The sequence below is a fragment of the Charadrius vociferus genome, unplaced genomic scaffold, assembly GCF_000708025.1.
Source record: "Charadrius vociferus isolate BGI_N301 unplaced genomic scaffold, ASM70802v2 scaffold56, whole genome shotgun sequence".
Taxonomy (NCBI): domain Eukaryota; kingdom Metazoa; phylum Chordata; class Aves; order Charadriiformes; family Charadriidae; genus Charadrius; species Charadrius vociferus.
In genome coordinates, this window is record NW_009649057.1 from 129,368 (window position 1) to 141,095 (window position 11,728).

The following is an 11,728-nucleotide window of genomic DNA, read 5'->3' on the forward strand; positions in this document are numbered from 1 at the left end:
CAGGTGTAGGTCCCCTTGTCCACCAGCAGTACCTTCTCAATGTAGAGCATCCTCCCTCCCGCAGACACCAGCTTTGGGCTCCCAGGTTGGGCAGAGAGGGGTTCACCTGCCGAGGAATGAGACAACAGCCTTTCAGACTCCCATCAGGACCAGGTCCCACACAGAACCTGGATACTGCCCAGCATAAAGCACTCCTCGTTCTGAGGAGACCAACATCTGTCTGGTGGGTCAACACATGTGTGGGGAGGGATGAGGCTGAGGAGCAGGACCCTACCGTCCTTCCGCCAGCCCAGGGTGGGGACAGGGATCCCCTGGCACTCGCAGGCCAGCCTGATGGACTGTCCCTCCACCACGGACACGGCAGCAGGCTCTGCCGAGGAGAAGGACGGGGGCACTGCAGGGGACGAGAGGAGAGGAGCAGCTCGCTGATGGCACCAGACAAGAGGAGAGGAGCAGCTCCCCGCCGGAGCTCCATCCTGCTGGCGACACACCACCTGCAGCTCCACTGGGCTTCACACAAAGAACCGGGAAGCCTCCCCTGCACTGGCTCCATGTGGAAATAATAACGTTGACTCTCCAGCTATTAAGTGATGCTTTTAACTGCACGTGGCCTACAGCAGAGGATGACCGAGCATCCCGCGCCAGCCGCGCAGTCAGGCCAAGCCCAGGTTGGCCAGACACAGCCTTATTAGGTAGCACTGCTCACTGGGAAGGTTACCTAACTCTTTCCATTATCGGATGCTGTTCTCAGTTGCTCACAAATACAGCTGGCTGGAAAACAGTAACTCCTTCCCATGAGGGATATCAATTGGTAGAAGAAAAAACCCAACACCCAGAAACCCTTGAAAAACAAAAACAGGAGAACCCAAACAATCCGCCCCAGCCAGCACGCCGGACGTGCGAACGTTTCCCTGGGAAGGGATCGCAGGAACAAGCCTGGACCAGGAGAACTGGATTTTCTCCACTCCCTGGCTACCCGCCTGCAGGACTTCCACCAACTGGCCCAGAGCATTCCTGAGAAAAGCCAGACCCTGGCTCGGCCCCCGGCGCTGCGGACGTGCTGAACGGGCCGGGAGGCTGCAAGGATGCTTGAATCGAGGAAGAGAAAGCGGCCGGTGCCCGTCCTGGCAGCAGCCCAGGAATCACTGCTGGCATCCTCCCGACACGGGCAGGGGGAGCGATGGGGGACGACACCTGCAGCAACCGCCGTGCTGACTAAGTGCAAGGAAAGGACAGAGAAGCCCTGACAATGGCAAGGAAATCCCTTTACTCTCCTGCCCAAGCTTTGGGAAGACACCTCTTCTGCACGGTCACTGAAATCTACCCACAAGACTCGTGCAAACATTGGCTTTTTCCCCCCTCTGACACGTATTCTGGTGCGGATTCCCTACCACCTCCAGCTCCATCGTCTTGCAGAGATTTAATAGTTTGGGCTTAGTGTTTTCCAAGCCAGTCAGCTACCCCAGGTACATACCATCCATATAAACAAATGGTATATAATACAGTATATATGTGTGTGTGTGTGTATATATATTCGCACACACTATATATACATATTTTTGCCCCTGGTGGGCTATTTCAGCCACAGTGGCCCTTACCCCACACATCAAGGTTGTAGTGTCTCTCCTGGTGGCCCGGCCCCTGGCACGTGTACCGGCCCGCATCCTGTGCGGCAGCTTGCCTGATCTGCCGGAGCAAGCAGAGGCACTAAGATGCTCTGCAGCAAGAGCTGGAGCCACGCAGCCCCTTCGTGGGCAGATCTTGTGCCGGCAGAAGCCATGGGGACAGGGTGAGGATGAGAGGTGGGAGCTGGGAATGGCGCTGAGCTGTGGGCAGCGGGGAGGGACACCCCTCCCTCTGCACCCACTCCCTCCCATGGGTGGGCAGGGGGAGATGAGGGTCTTCACAGCCCCGTTTCTCCTCCGATCCTCTGCAATACCCCAAAATGTCACCTGGAGCAGAGTCCCCTCCACAGACAGCTCCATGCCTGGCTTTGGTGTGAGCAAGTTCCCGTCCTTCAGCCAGCGGGACCCTCGAGCGGGGACCCCAGGGGCTGTGCACTCCAGGGTCACCGGCTGGTTGATGATGACAGAGACGTTCTCCTCCTCGCCCATGGCAGTGAGGGGCACTGGAAAACAGTTCGATAGGACACCACCTTCCCTGAGCCACTCTTTTTGGTACCCTTCCCTCCCCAGGGCTGGTCCCCCACAGCCCCGCACACTTGCGAGAGGACAGCGGAGCAGCCCCATAGTCCCGAGCATCACCTCCAACCCCACCACCACGCTGGTGGGAAGGGGCTGGGGATGTATGGGGGTACTTACACCGCACCTCGAGGGCAGCCTCACGTCTGTCCTCCCCCACGGAACTGCTGGCTACACACGTGTATGTCCCCGAGTCCTGGAGGCCAGCGGCAGGCAGGGAGAGCACGTGCCCACCCGAGAGGATCTGTGCTTCCCCAAGAAGCAGGAAGAGCCCAGATGAGCATGAAACCAGGGAAACTGGCAGGCAGCTGGGCTGTAAGCCAGCACGCAGGAACAAGGACGGGTGGGCATAAGCCTGCCTTGAGCCAGTCCTCATCACATCCCGGGAACCCTCTGCCCATCCATGCCCCTTGTGTCAGAAAAGGCCAGCACAGAGCTGAGCAGGTCCATGCTCCCACGGACCAGACATGGGGCAGGTCTGGGCAGTATTGCCCCTGCTCGGCTCCAGCAATTGTTTTTTTTTAAAAGCCAGAATAAGGAAAAGGAGCATCATCCTGGAGGGACATCCCCAGTGAGTCCCCCATCCCTCAGGAACTGTCTCACCTCTGGGCCACCCGCCACCACGCTGGGCACCGGATCGCCGTCCTTCAGCCACAGCAGCACCGGAGCTGGGGTTCCTGTGGCATCGCACTCCAGCATCACCGGCTCGTTCACCACGACTGTGAGGGGGCTGGGGCCAGCTGTGATCCGCGGGGGCACTGGGAGGGCAAAGAAACGTCACCAGGAGCAGCAGGGCGCAAAAGGGACAGGGTGGATAGGAGACACCCTGGTGTGCACCAGGCAAGACCCATCCATGGGGCCATGGTTTTCTAGGACGCTATTTGGGATGAACACAGTGGATTGCATGGCTGGAATTGCAAATGGGGCAGAGGACAGGGAGTCCGCTAAAGCCATCTTCCAGGGATGTGTCCCAAGGGCTGGGACAGCCCCATTAGTCCCGTGCACATAGGAGAGGTGCCAGGGGGAAGCACCTAGCCCTCAGGCAGCCATAGTCCTTCCCCTGCTCACTGCGGACTCACCAGTCACCTGCAGGCTGTACCAGAGCTCGGTGACACCAGCCACGTTGGAGGCCACGCAGCGGTAGCTGCCAGCGTCAGAGAGCTGGGCTCGCTGGATCTCCAGGTGCTTCCCATCCCTGGACAGGGTCCGGCCCAGTCCAGCTGAGAGCTTCTCATGCCCCTTGTACCAGGCGATGTCTGGAGGGAAGCAGGGAGCTGAGCTGTGAGGAGCGATGCTGCTGCTCCTCTCACCAAGGGGACCCGGGGAAAGCCCCAGGGACACGTGAGTGAGAGCCAAGGGAGAGGACCGGCTCACCAGGAGCGGGCAAACCCGAGGCCAGGCACTGCAGGGACGCTGTGCTGTTCTCCAGGATGGCCAGGTCCACCGTGCTGGGTTCGATGTTCGGGGGCACTGCAACCCAGTATGGACAGTCATCAGCTCTGCACAGCCCGAGCCAGCTGTGGCCACCCAGTGCGGTGTTGTGGGGCATGGCCAGGCTCACCAGGGGCTCTCGAGTCCTGGGAGAATAGCAGCTGGGCGCCAGGGCTTGCTCCCTGCTCTGGGAGGGGACCACATCACCACATGGTGCCACTGCTGCTCCCCAAGTCAGCTTAACAGATTTTTTCCCGGCCCCAATAAGATATTCATCCTTCCCGGGTAGGATCTCCGCTCTCTGCCTGGTTTCTTAGCCAGGACCTTCAGTGGCACATCCTACGATGCTGACCAAGGGGTGCTCTGGCCAGAGGGGAAACGGGGCTGGGGGTAGACCCTCCACCAGGAAGCACTCAAAAATGTATGCTATGGTTTACCACAATGTCAGTGGCAATCAGCTCTCAGCCTCATTGGCAATGGGCAAGATCCCAACGGATCAAGACAGTGACCCTTCACCTCCCAAAAAGCAGGGCCAAGAACACCCAACCCTTTGACCAGCCATGTTCTCCCTGACACTTGGGATGAACAGTGGGTCTTGTCCCAGATGTTGTGCTCACCTTGCACCAAAACCTGCACCTCTGCCTGGGCCACCCCTGCCCGGTTGCTGCCCTGGCAGATGTAGAGCCCTTCGTGACCAAGCCCCACACAGTCAACCAGAAGAGTCCCACCGTCCTCAGACACCGCCGCACCGTCCCACTCGCCCAGTGGACGCCCATCCTTCAGCCACCTGCGAGTAGGGGGACAAGCGGCAAGTCCTTGGTCTGTCCTACCACCCCCCACCCCCCATTTCTGCCCACCAAAGGAGCAAACAGTGAGGTGCTGGCAGCAAGGACTGTCCCCTTGTCACCTGGAAAGGGCCTGGCAGTGCCCAGATTGTTGGGCAGAGCAGGGTTCCAGGGGCAAGGAGCAGGAATAGATGCCTCCCATCCTACGAGACACCCCAAGCTGGAGGTCCCCATCACCCATCCAGAGCTTCCAACCTGCATCTCTGCCACAGCTCTGCACGTTGGGCTGCAGAGCACCCCCAGGGAGTCACGCAGCCTCTAAGGGAGCTCAGGGGACCATGAGGTCAGGACCCACCACTCTGCAGTACTCACTGGATCCGTGGTGTGGGGATGCCCGTGGCACGACAGTGAATCCTCAAGGAGTCATTGGCGACAGCTGTCAGGTGGCTTTCCCCATCGCCGATCAGCAGCTGGGGGGGAGCTGAGGGGAAAGGGGACCTCAGGCTGGGACCACCCTCGGACCCTGGCACAGGGATGTGGGAGCAGCCAAGGCTTGGACCCTGGTGGTACATTAAGACCCACAGCCCTCAGGAGGAACATTTTAAACCACAGATGAGAACCTTGGACGTGCAGGCTGTAGCTGATCGAGGCGTTCCCTGCGGCATTTGTGGCCGTGCAGGTGTAGAGGCCAGTATCCATCACCTGGGGCTTGGCCAGCCGGAGAGACCCCGAAGGAAGGACACTGTAGCTTGGGGAAGAGGGAACAGACCCTGGAGACATTCAAAATCCACCTGGATGCCATCCTGTGCAACCTGCTCTAGGTGTACCTGCTCTGGCAGGGTGGTTGGACTAGATGGTCTCCAGAGGTCCCTTCCAACCCTGACCATTCTGCGATTCTGTGAAAAGCCATGTCATCCCTCACCTACCCCTGGGCAGGAGCTAATGGGTGAGAGCACACCATCGTCTTGAGACAGCCAAGAGAAAGTCCCCAGGGCCACCCCACATGCAACGAGGATGGCAGAGCTGTCCATGGGTGCAAATCCCCTTTGCTCAGCTCCTGCACGAGCTCAGCATGAGGGAACATGAGCCACCCACCCGAGGAGGACGAAGGGGGACAGGGCTCCCCATGGAGAACAGCCCCTGCAGCTGGAGCTGGCCATGCTCTCGCTCCCAGCGCTGTCTGTGCTCCACAGACATAACATCATCTCAGCCCACGGCTGCAGATTTCTCCTCGGGTGCTCCCCCATAAATCACCCGGGCACGTGAGGACAAGCACGTGAGATGTGGGGAGCAGCGCAGGTCAACCAGAAGCAGCCATGGGAAACCAGACAAGAACGACAAGGCAACACGATCCCCTCAAGAAGAGCAAAACCAAAAGTCTTCCCGCTTCCCCGGGCCACAGCGATCCTCAGGTGCAGGGAAAGAAGTGATTAACCCCAAGATCGGGGTCCATGATTTTAGGGCCCACTTCCAGTGTGGTGCTGAGAAAACGTGTCCTGCTTCTAAGGGGGAAGACCGAGACACTCAAACATATATCCAACCACTCCCCAGGTTATCTTCTCCTATCAAATAGCATTAAATGACTGTCCAATGGCTGCCATCAGCCTCCACACCATCAACAAGTGAATTTGGCCTTCCAGAAGTCACCCACTGGAGGGGAAGTGGCCTTTAAACCCATGTTCCAATGCAGACAAAGCCACCAGCAGCATTTCAATGCTTAAAGCCCATGAAGTCCCCCCGACACACGGGCTGTGAGGGTCAGTGGAGGCTGCAGCACCCCCAGCCTCCCCAGCTGCCTGTCCTCCCCTCCTCCTCCAGACCTCAGAACTCCTCCTCCTCCATGCCCTGCAGCCACCTGAGTGCCGAGCAGCATCAAGCCCTGGTTCCAACACCTCCCACGGGGAGCCGCCATCCCCAGGCATGTCCTTGGCCTCTCCGGCACCATGACAGCACAAGCCAGGAATGTACATGAAGGCGGAGGGGCGAGTGGGGCCGAGGAGCTGCGCTGGAGCTGCCTTCTCTTCCCAACCCCAGCCCTGCATCCCGGGCAAGCTCACAAAGGGTCAGGAGCAGCTGCTCCATCCCAGCAGATGTTTGTGTGATGGAACAAAAGCCTGATGGTTCTTGCTATGCTCTCCCTGAGGAGCAGAGCTAATGCTGTACCACTTGGCTGCCTCAGCTCCTGCCAGAGCATTAAGCATCAGCCGCTTGGTGCCAGGGATGCCCTTCGCATCTCCCTACCGAGCAGCCAAGTCCCGTCATGGACCCAACATACCTCTGGGGAGACACACAACCTCAAGAGATCATGGCTCCAGCACCCACAACTCTTCTTACCTTGCAGTGGCGAGAGGCAGCGGCTGGGACTCCTGGGTCCACACCACCAAGGGAGGGGGATAGCCTTGAACCTCACAGGGTAGGGTGGTCTCCTGCCCGAGCACAGCCAGGATGGTTATGGGCTCCGACGTTTGCGATCCGTTCATGCTGATCCTGGGCTTTGCTGGGTGGAGAGGGAGTGTGGCTGGGGCAGGAACATCTCAGGTGCCCCACAGCACTCATTGCTGTTCTTCCCATCCCACAAACCCGTCTGGACCCTGGCTAGGTGGCCCAGGGAATCTAGGAGAGTCCCAAGGTCATACTCTCCCAGCCAGTCACCCTCTGGAGCTGCTTTACTGGGAGGTGGTGCCAGGGCCAGTCCCGGGCACTCACTGCTAACGGAAAGCTGCATCTCCCGGCTGGAGAAGCCTGCCGCGTTGGTAGCTGTGCAGAAGTAGGTTCCAGCATCCTCACGGGAGGACGAAGGGATCAGGAAGGTCCCATCGGGGTCGAGGTAGTAGCGTGGGCTCGGTGAGATGGGCTCAGTGCCCTGTAGAGGAGACAGAAGGGAGGAAGGAAGACAGCAGAGACTCTCCCACGAGCTGAGCATCCCAAGGGCGAGATGAGGGCCCTGGACCCATCACAGCAGGCTGCCTCCCAGTCCCAGCTTCCCAGGACACTCGGCGTCACCTCCCCGGACAGCCACAGCCACACTGACAAGCTTCGCCCCCCTCCAAATATTACCCCACACCTGAGGGTGACCCACAGCCTGGCTGGCAGGGGGATGGCAACCCACCCTGTCCCTGTCACCTACCTTTGCCCAGGTGACAGTAGGGGTGGGCACGCCGGTGGCATTGCACCGCAGGGTGACAGCCGCTCCCTCGGTGGTGGTGACGAGGACAGGGCCAAGCTCAATGCTGGGAGGAACTGGAAAGGAAGAGAAGCACCTCATCCCGCACGGCCAGGGCCACGTCCACCAAAGAGAGCGGTGCTTTGCTGCTTAAGAAGTGCAGAGGGCACCACCCCATGCGCTGCAGAGCGGGGACGCCCCGCACCCTGCCGCTCACCGTGGATGACCAGGGACACGTCCTGCCTGTGTGAGCCAAGGCCATTGGTCACCTCACAGGTGTACCTCCCCGCATCCTCCTGCGACGCCTGGTCCACGTGCAGGCTCCCGTCAGCCCGGATGGAGTAGCGGCTGCTTGGGGCTACCTGGGCACAGGCAGAGAGCAGAAAGCAGGACAGATGGGGGTGTCAAACATCACCGTACCACTGTACCTTTGGGGCACATGTAGAAACTGATCCTTGAGCAGTACGAATATCTTGATGTGGTGATGAACCCATGTTACGCTCCCAACCCGAATGCTCCCCGGCATCTTCCACCAGCAGCTTTGGCCCCGGGAGGTTGGGGCACCCATCCTACAGCAAAGTCTCCACCACAGGGTTTTGCTATCACCTGCCTACCCACCCACCATCCCAGCAGGTTGCGGACGCCTCACCAGCTGCCCGTCCTTCAGCCAGCGGCGTGCTGGGAACGGCCTCCCCGTCAGGATCACGCAGGGCAGCGACACGGGCTGGCCTGGGAGCGCACGGACCACAGGGGATGCAAGAGCTATTTCTGGGGCTGCTTGAGAGAGGAGGAGGGGAAACAATATTAACTGGAGATAAACTGGTGAGGAATGCTCAGGAGAACAGATCTGGGTTGCCTTTCTTGCAAGGTCTGGATATTGGCTCGGCACAAGCCAGCTCCGACATTCAGTTCACCCAAGAATTTGGGGATATTCGTCTACAGTTTGGGTCAGTGTTGGTGCATTAAGCCAAAGAGGTGGAAAGGCATTATCCAAACCCTGCGCTGGGGTGGGGTCTGCTGAGCGTTCACCGAGCCGGCTCAGGAGCCGACGTGGCCACTGCTCGCTCACTGCCGGCACAGCCGGTGCTGGCAGCCGCGGCTCGGGAGCCGACGTGGCCACTGCTCGCTCACTGCCGGCACAGCCGGTGCTGGCAGCAGCCAGGATTGATATAACAACAAAAGGATGTAAAAGCAAACCGTGTCCGGTGACCATGAGCTTGACCTCCGCTTGGATTTTCCCATACTCATTCTGGGCTTCGCAGATGTAGACAGCTTGGTCATCCAGCGAGGCGCCTGGAGCACGGCGGGGAGAAGCCTGAGCTCGGTGGGGCTGGAGAGCCCCGAGCAAGCTTCAGGATGAGGTGACACCACCCTTCCCTGCCCCAACACCGCCTCCAATGGGGGGGACATCTTGCAGCGCTGGAGACTTGCAGGCTGTTACAGCCCACCTAAGCTTGCACAAGTGAAAGGTGCAAATAAAGCCACTATGTCAATACTTTACTACGGCAAAAAGAGTGGGCACGGGGGTGAAACCGGCTGCCCGGGCACCAGCCTGCAAGCGGGCAGGGGGAGAGCACCCGAGGGTGGCACTGTAAGCATGTAGCCGGGTGGGATGCCCGTGTGCGCTCTCTGCCGTGCCAACACACGCTTGCACACTCAGCTCTCTTACTGTCGATGAGGAGCTCGGCAGCCTCCAGCTGGCTGGAAACACCGGGCGGTTCGTGCCAGCTCTTCACGGGCTTCCCGTCCCGCCGGGACCAGGCGATCCGCGGCGGGGGAGAGCCCTCAACGCGGCACAGCAGGCTCACGCTGTCCCCGACCTCGACCGCCACGTCCCCCAGGGGCTCGGGAAAGTGAGGGGCAGCTGGAGGAGAGAGCGGTGGAGAGGGGCTGGGGCAGGTCCAACACCTCAGCATCCCCATAGCAGGCTCTGTGCACAGCCAAGCCCGGGGGAGAGAAGGGGCTGCAAAACCCACAAGCCAGGCAACCCTGAAAAGTTAAGAGATTGACTTAAAGCGTATGGTGTTTTTCCATAGCTGTTATAGCTATTGCAGTTTCCATCCCTTCCAGTTACGCTCAGCGCCCCCCTGGTTCAGCAAAACCTCTTGCACTTTTCCACTTTTAACTGCTTCAAGCCTTACCGCCCCCGACTCAGAACCTCCTCTCCTCCTCCTCCCCAAGCTCTTCCATCCCTTCTGCCTCTGGTGGGAAGCCCTGAGCATCGGTTGGGGTACCTGGATTTCCGGACACACAGAAGCCAGCCCCCACCTCCACTTAATCCCATTAACTGCACTTCACACCCCCAGTCTTGCCCCAAGCCCTTGTGTCTCATGCAATAGCATCTACACCGGTCTTCTGCCACTTCTTGAGCCTCTTCCCTCCTCCCGACCCTTGGAAATCCCACCAGGCTTCAGCCTGTTTGTACTGAGCGCTGACACCCCCGTGCTGGGAAACCCGGGAGCTGGGGGCAAGGGGAGCAGTGGGGAGCAGCAATTAGGAGCTGAGCCAGGAGGGAGAGCGGTTGAGACAGGCTCAAGTGCTCGGTGGCACCCAAAAGAGAGGCAGAGACTTACACCCCACGTCCAGCACGGTGGCATCGAAGGCGACGCCGTCCTCACCGAGAGCTTCACAGACGTACCGCCCCGCATCCTCCTCCCGCACCGCCTGCAGCCGCAGGAGGGCACGCTGGGTGCCGGGTGGGAAGGTCGCCACCGCCTGCTCGCCTGCGCCCAGATCCCCCACGTCAGCACCCCAAGCGGCTCCGGGGGTCCCTCCCACCATCAGTTCCGAGGACCCCATGTGTGACGTCCCTGCAGGGCAGCGAAAGGCCCCCGGTGCACAGAGAGGGTTCGCTCCCCAGGTCCGTCCCTGTCTCACCTTTGTACCATGCGATGTGGGGTGGGGGCACCCCCGAAACCCAGCACTCCAGGGTCACGTCTTCTCCCACCAGTGCCTTCAGGCTGGGCGTCACCGCCAGGATGGCAGGAGGCTCTGCATCACGGGGAGAGAGACGGCTTCGGTGACTCCCTGCAGCGCGGGGTGCGGCGCCATCCACCCCGAGGGACACCCTGGGACTTTCCTCCCCAACACCCTCCATCGCAGACAGCCCCATCCCATAGCTCGCACGCCACAAGGTCCCAGCCAGCAGCCAAGGGACAGCAAAGAGGGGTAATAAATCCCTCCTGCAGTAGCTCTGAGCCTGGGTCCTTCCCGGGACGCTGCCGGCCAGCGGGGAGCGGGTACCGGTGAACTCCAGGGTGATGGTTCGCTCATCCCAGCCCAGCGCACTGCTGGCGTAGCAGCTGTAATTCCCCGCGTCCTCCGGGACAGCAGCCCTGATGTGCAGGGTGCCCTGAGCATCCGTGAAAACCCTGTGGCAAATAGGGAGAGAGGGGGAGAAACGAGTCCTGTAAAAACAGGCTGATGGAAAATGTGCTAAAATAAGCGAGCGGGCTTAAAGCCGTGCTGCACGCGCGGTAAGTGCTGCGCATTTGGTAGCACTTAAAGGCAGCTCCATCAGCTGCTGCAGGGAAGGACATTGCTCTGAACCAGGGAAAAAGCGTTGTGAATTGGGCTTTTTCATCTCCAAAGGAAAAAGACCTTCCCCAAAGTTCACTCCCAGCCTGACACGGGCAGGGAGGCGGAAGCCAAAAAGCAGAAGGAATTAAGGGGAAGCACAAGGAGTATCTGAGGCTTGAGCACACGCTGGGCGTACAAAGCACCTCGAGTCCTCCTCAGCGGGGCCGGTGACCTGGATAAGGCAGGATGGCTTAAAAATAAATATAAGGAATTAAAGCTAGCAGCTTCCCAACCATCCCAGGCGCACAGGTCGGGGATATTGCGATGCTTTCCTCTTTCCAGAGCTACGGGCAACCCCACGCCCCTCTCCCTCAGCCCGTGCATCCCTGCGAGGGGACCACCATCCCCAGCGGGACAGGGAGGACGAAGTCACCCCGGTCCCCAGGGGTTACCTCTCATCCTGCTCCAGCGCCCAACCCCAGCGCTTCCAGCTGGTGTGGGGCTGGGGGTGGCCCCCGGCCGTGCAGTTCAGCCGCAGCTCCTGGTCTCTGCTGAAACGCCGGGGGCTGGCGTCCACCCTCACCCACGGGGCCTCTGCACAGCGTTGGAGAAGGCGGCTCAGCCCCCCC

General features: G+C 60.1%; 1 protein-coding gene across 1 annotated transcript in view; it reads right to left on the reverse strand.

Moving 5' to 3' along the window:
• HMCN2 (hemicentin 2) overlaps positions 1–11,728 on the reverse strand; it is a 42,897-nt gene that overhangs the window by 20,727 nt on the left and 10,442 nt on the right. Inside the window, 22 exon segments of the mRNA XM_009888054.1 lie at positions 2–106; positions 275–394; positions 1,599–1,686; positions 1,953–2,128; positions 2,322–2,445; positions 2,805–2,959; positions 3,281–3,457; positions 3,576–3,671; positions 4,250–4,419; positions 4,790–4,898; positions 5,038–5,165; positions 6,752–6,914; positions 7,124–7,280; positions 7,545–7,657; positions 7,798–7,942; positions 8,230–8,357; positions 8,778–8,873; positions 9,250–9,444; positions 10,154–10,390; positions 10,458–10,571; positions 10,824–10,951; positions 11,552–11,693. Coding sequence (XP_009886356.1) covers positions 2–106; positions 275–394; positions 1,599–1,686; positions 1,953–2,128; positions 2,322–2,445; positions 2,805–2,959; positions 3,281–3,457; positions 3,576–3,671; positions 4,250–4,419; positions 4,790–4,898; positions 5,038–5,165; positions 6,752–6,914; positions 7,124–7,280; positions 7,545–7,657; positions 7,798–7,942; positions 8,230–8,357; positions 8,778–8,873; positions 9,250–9,444; positions 10,154–10,390; positions 10,458–10,571; positions 10,824–10,951; positions 11,552–11,693 — 3,066 coding nt within the window.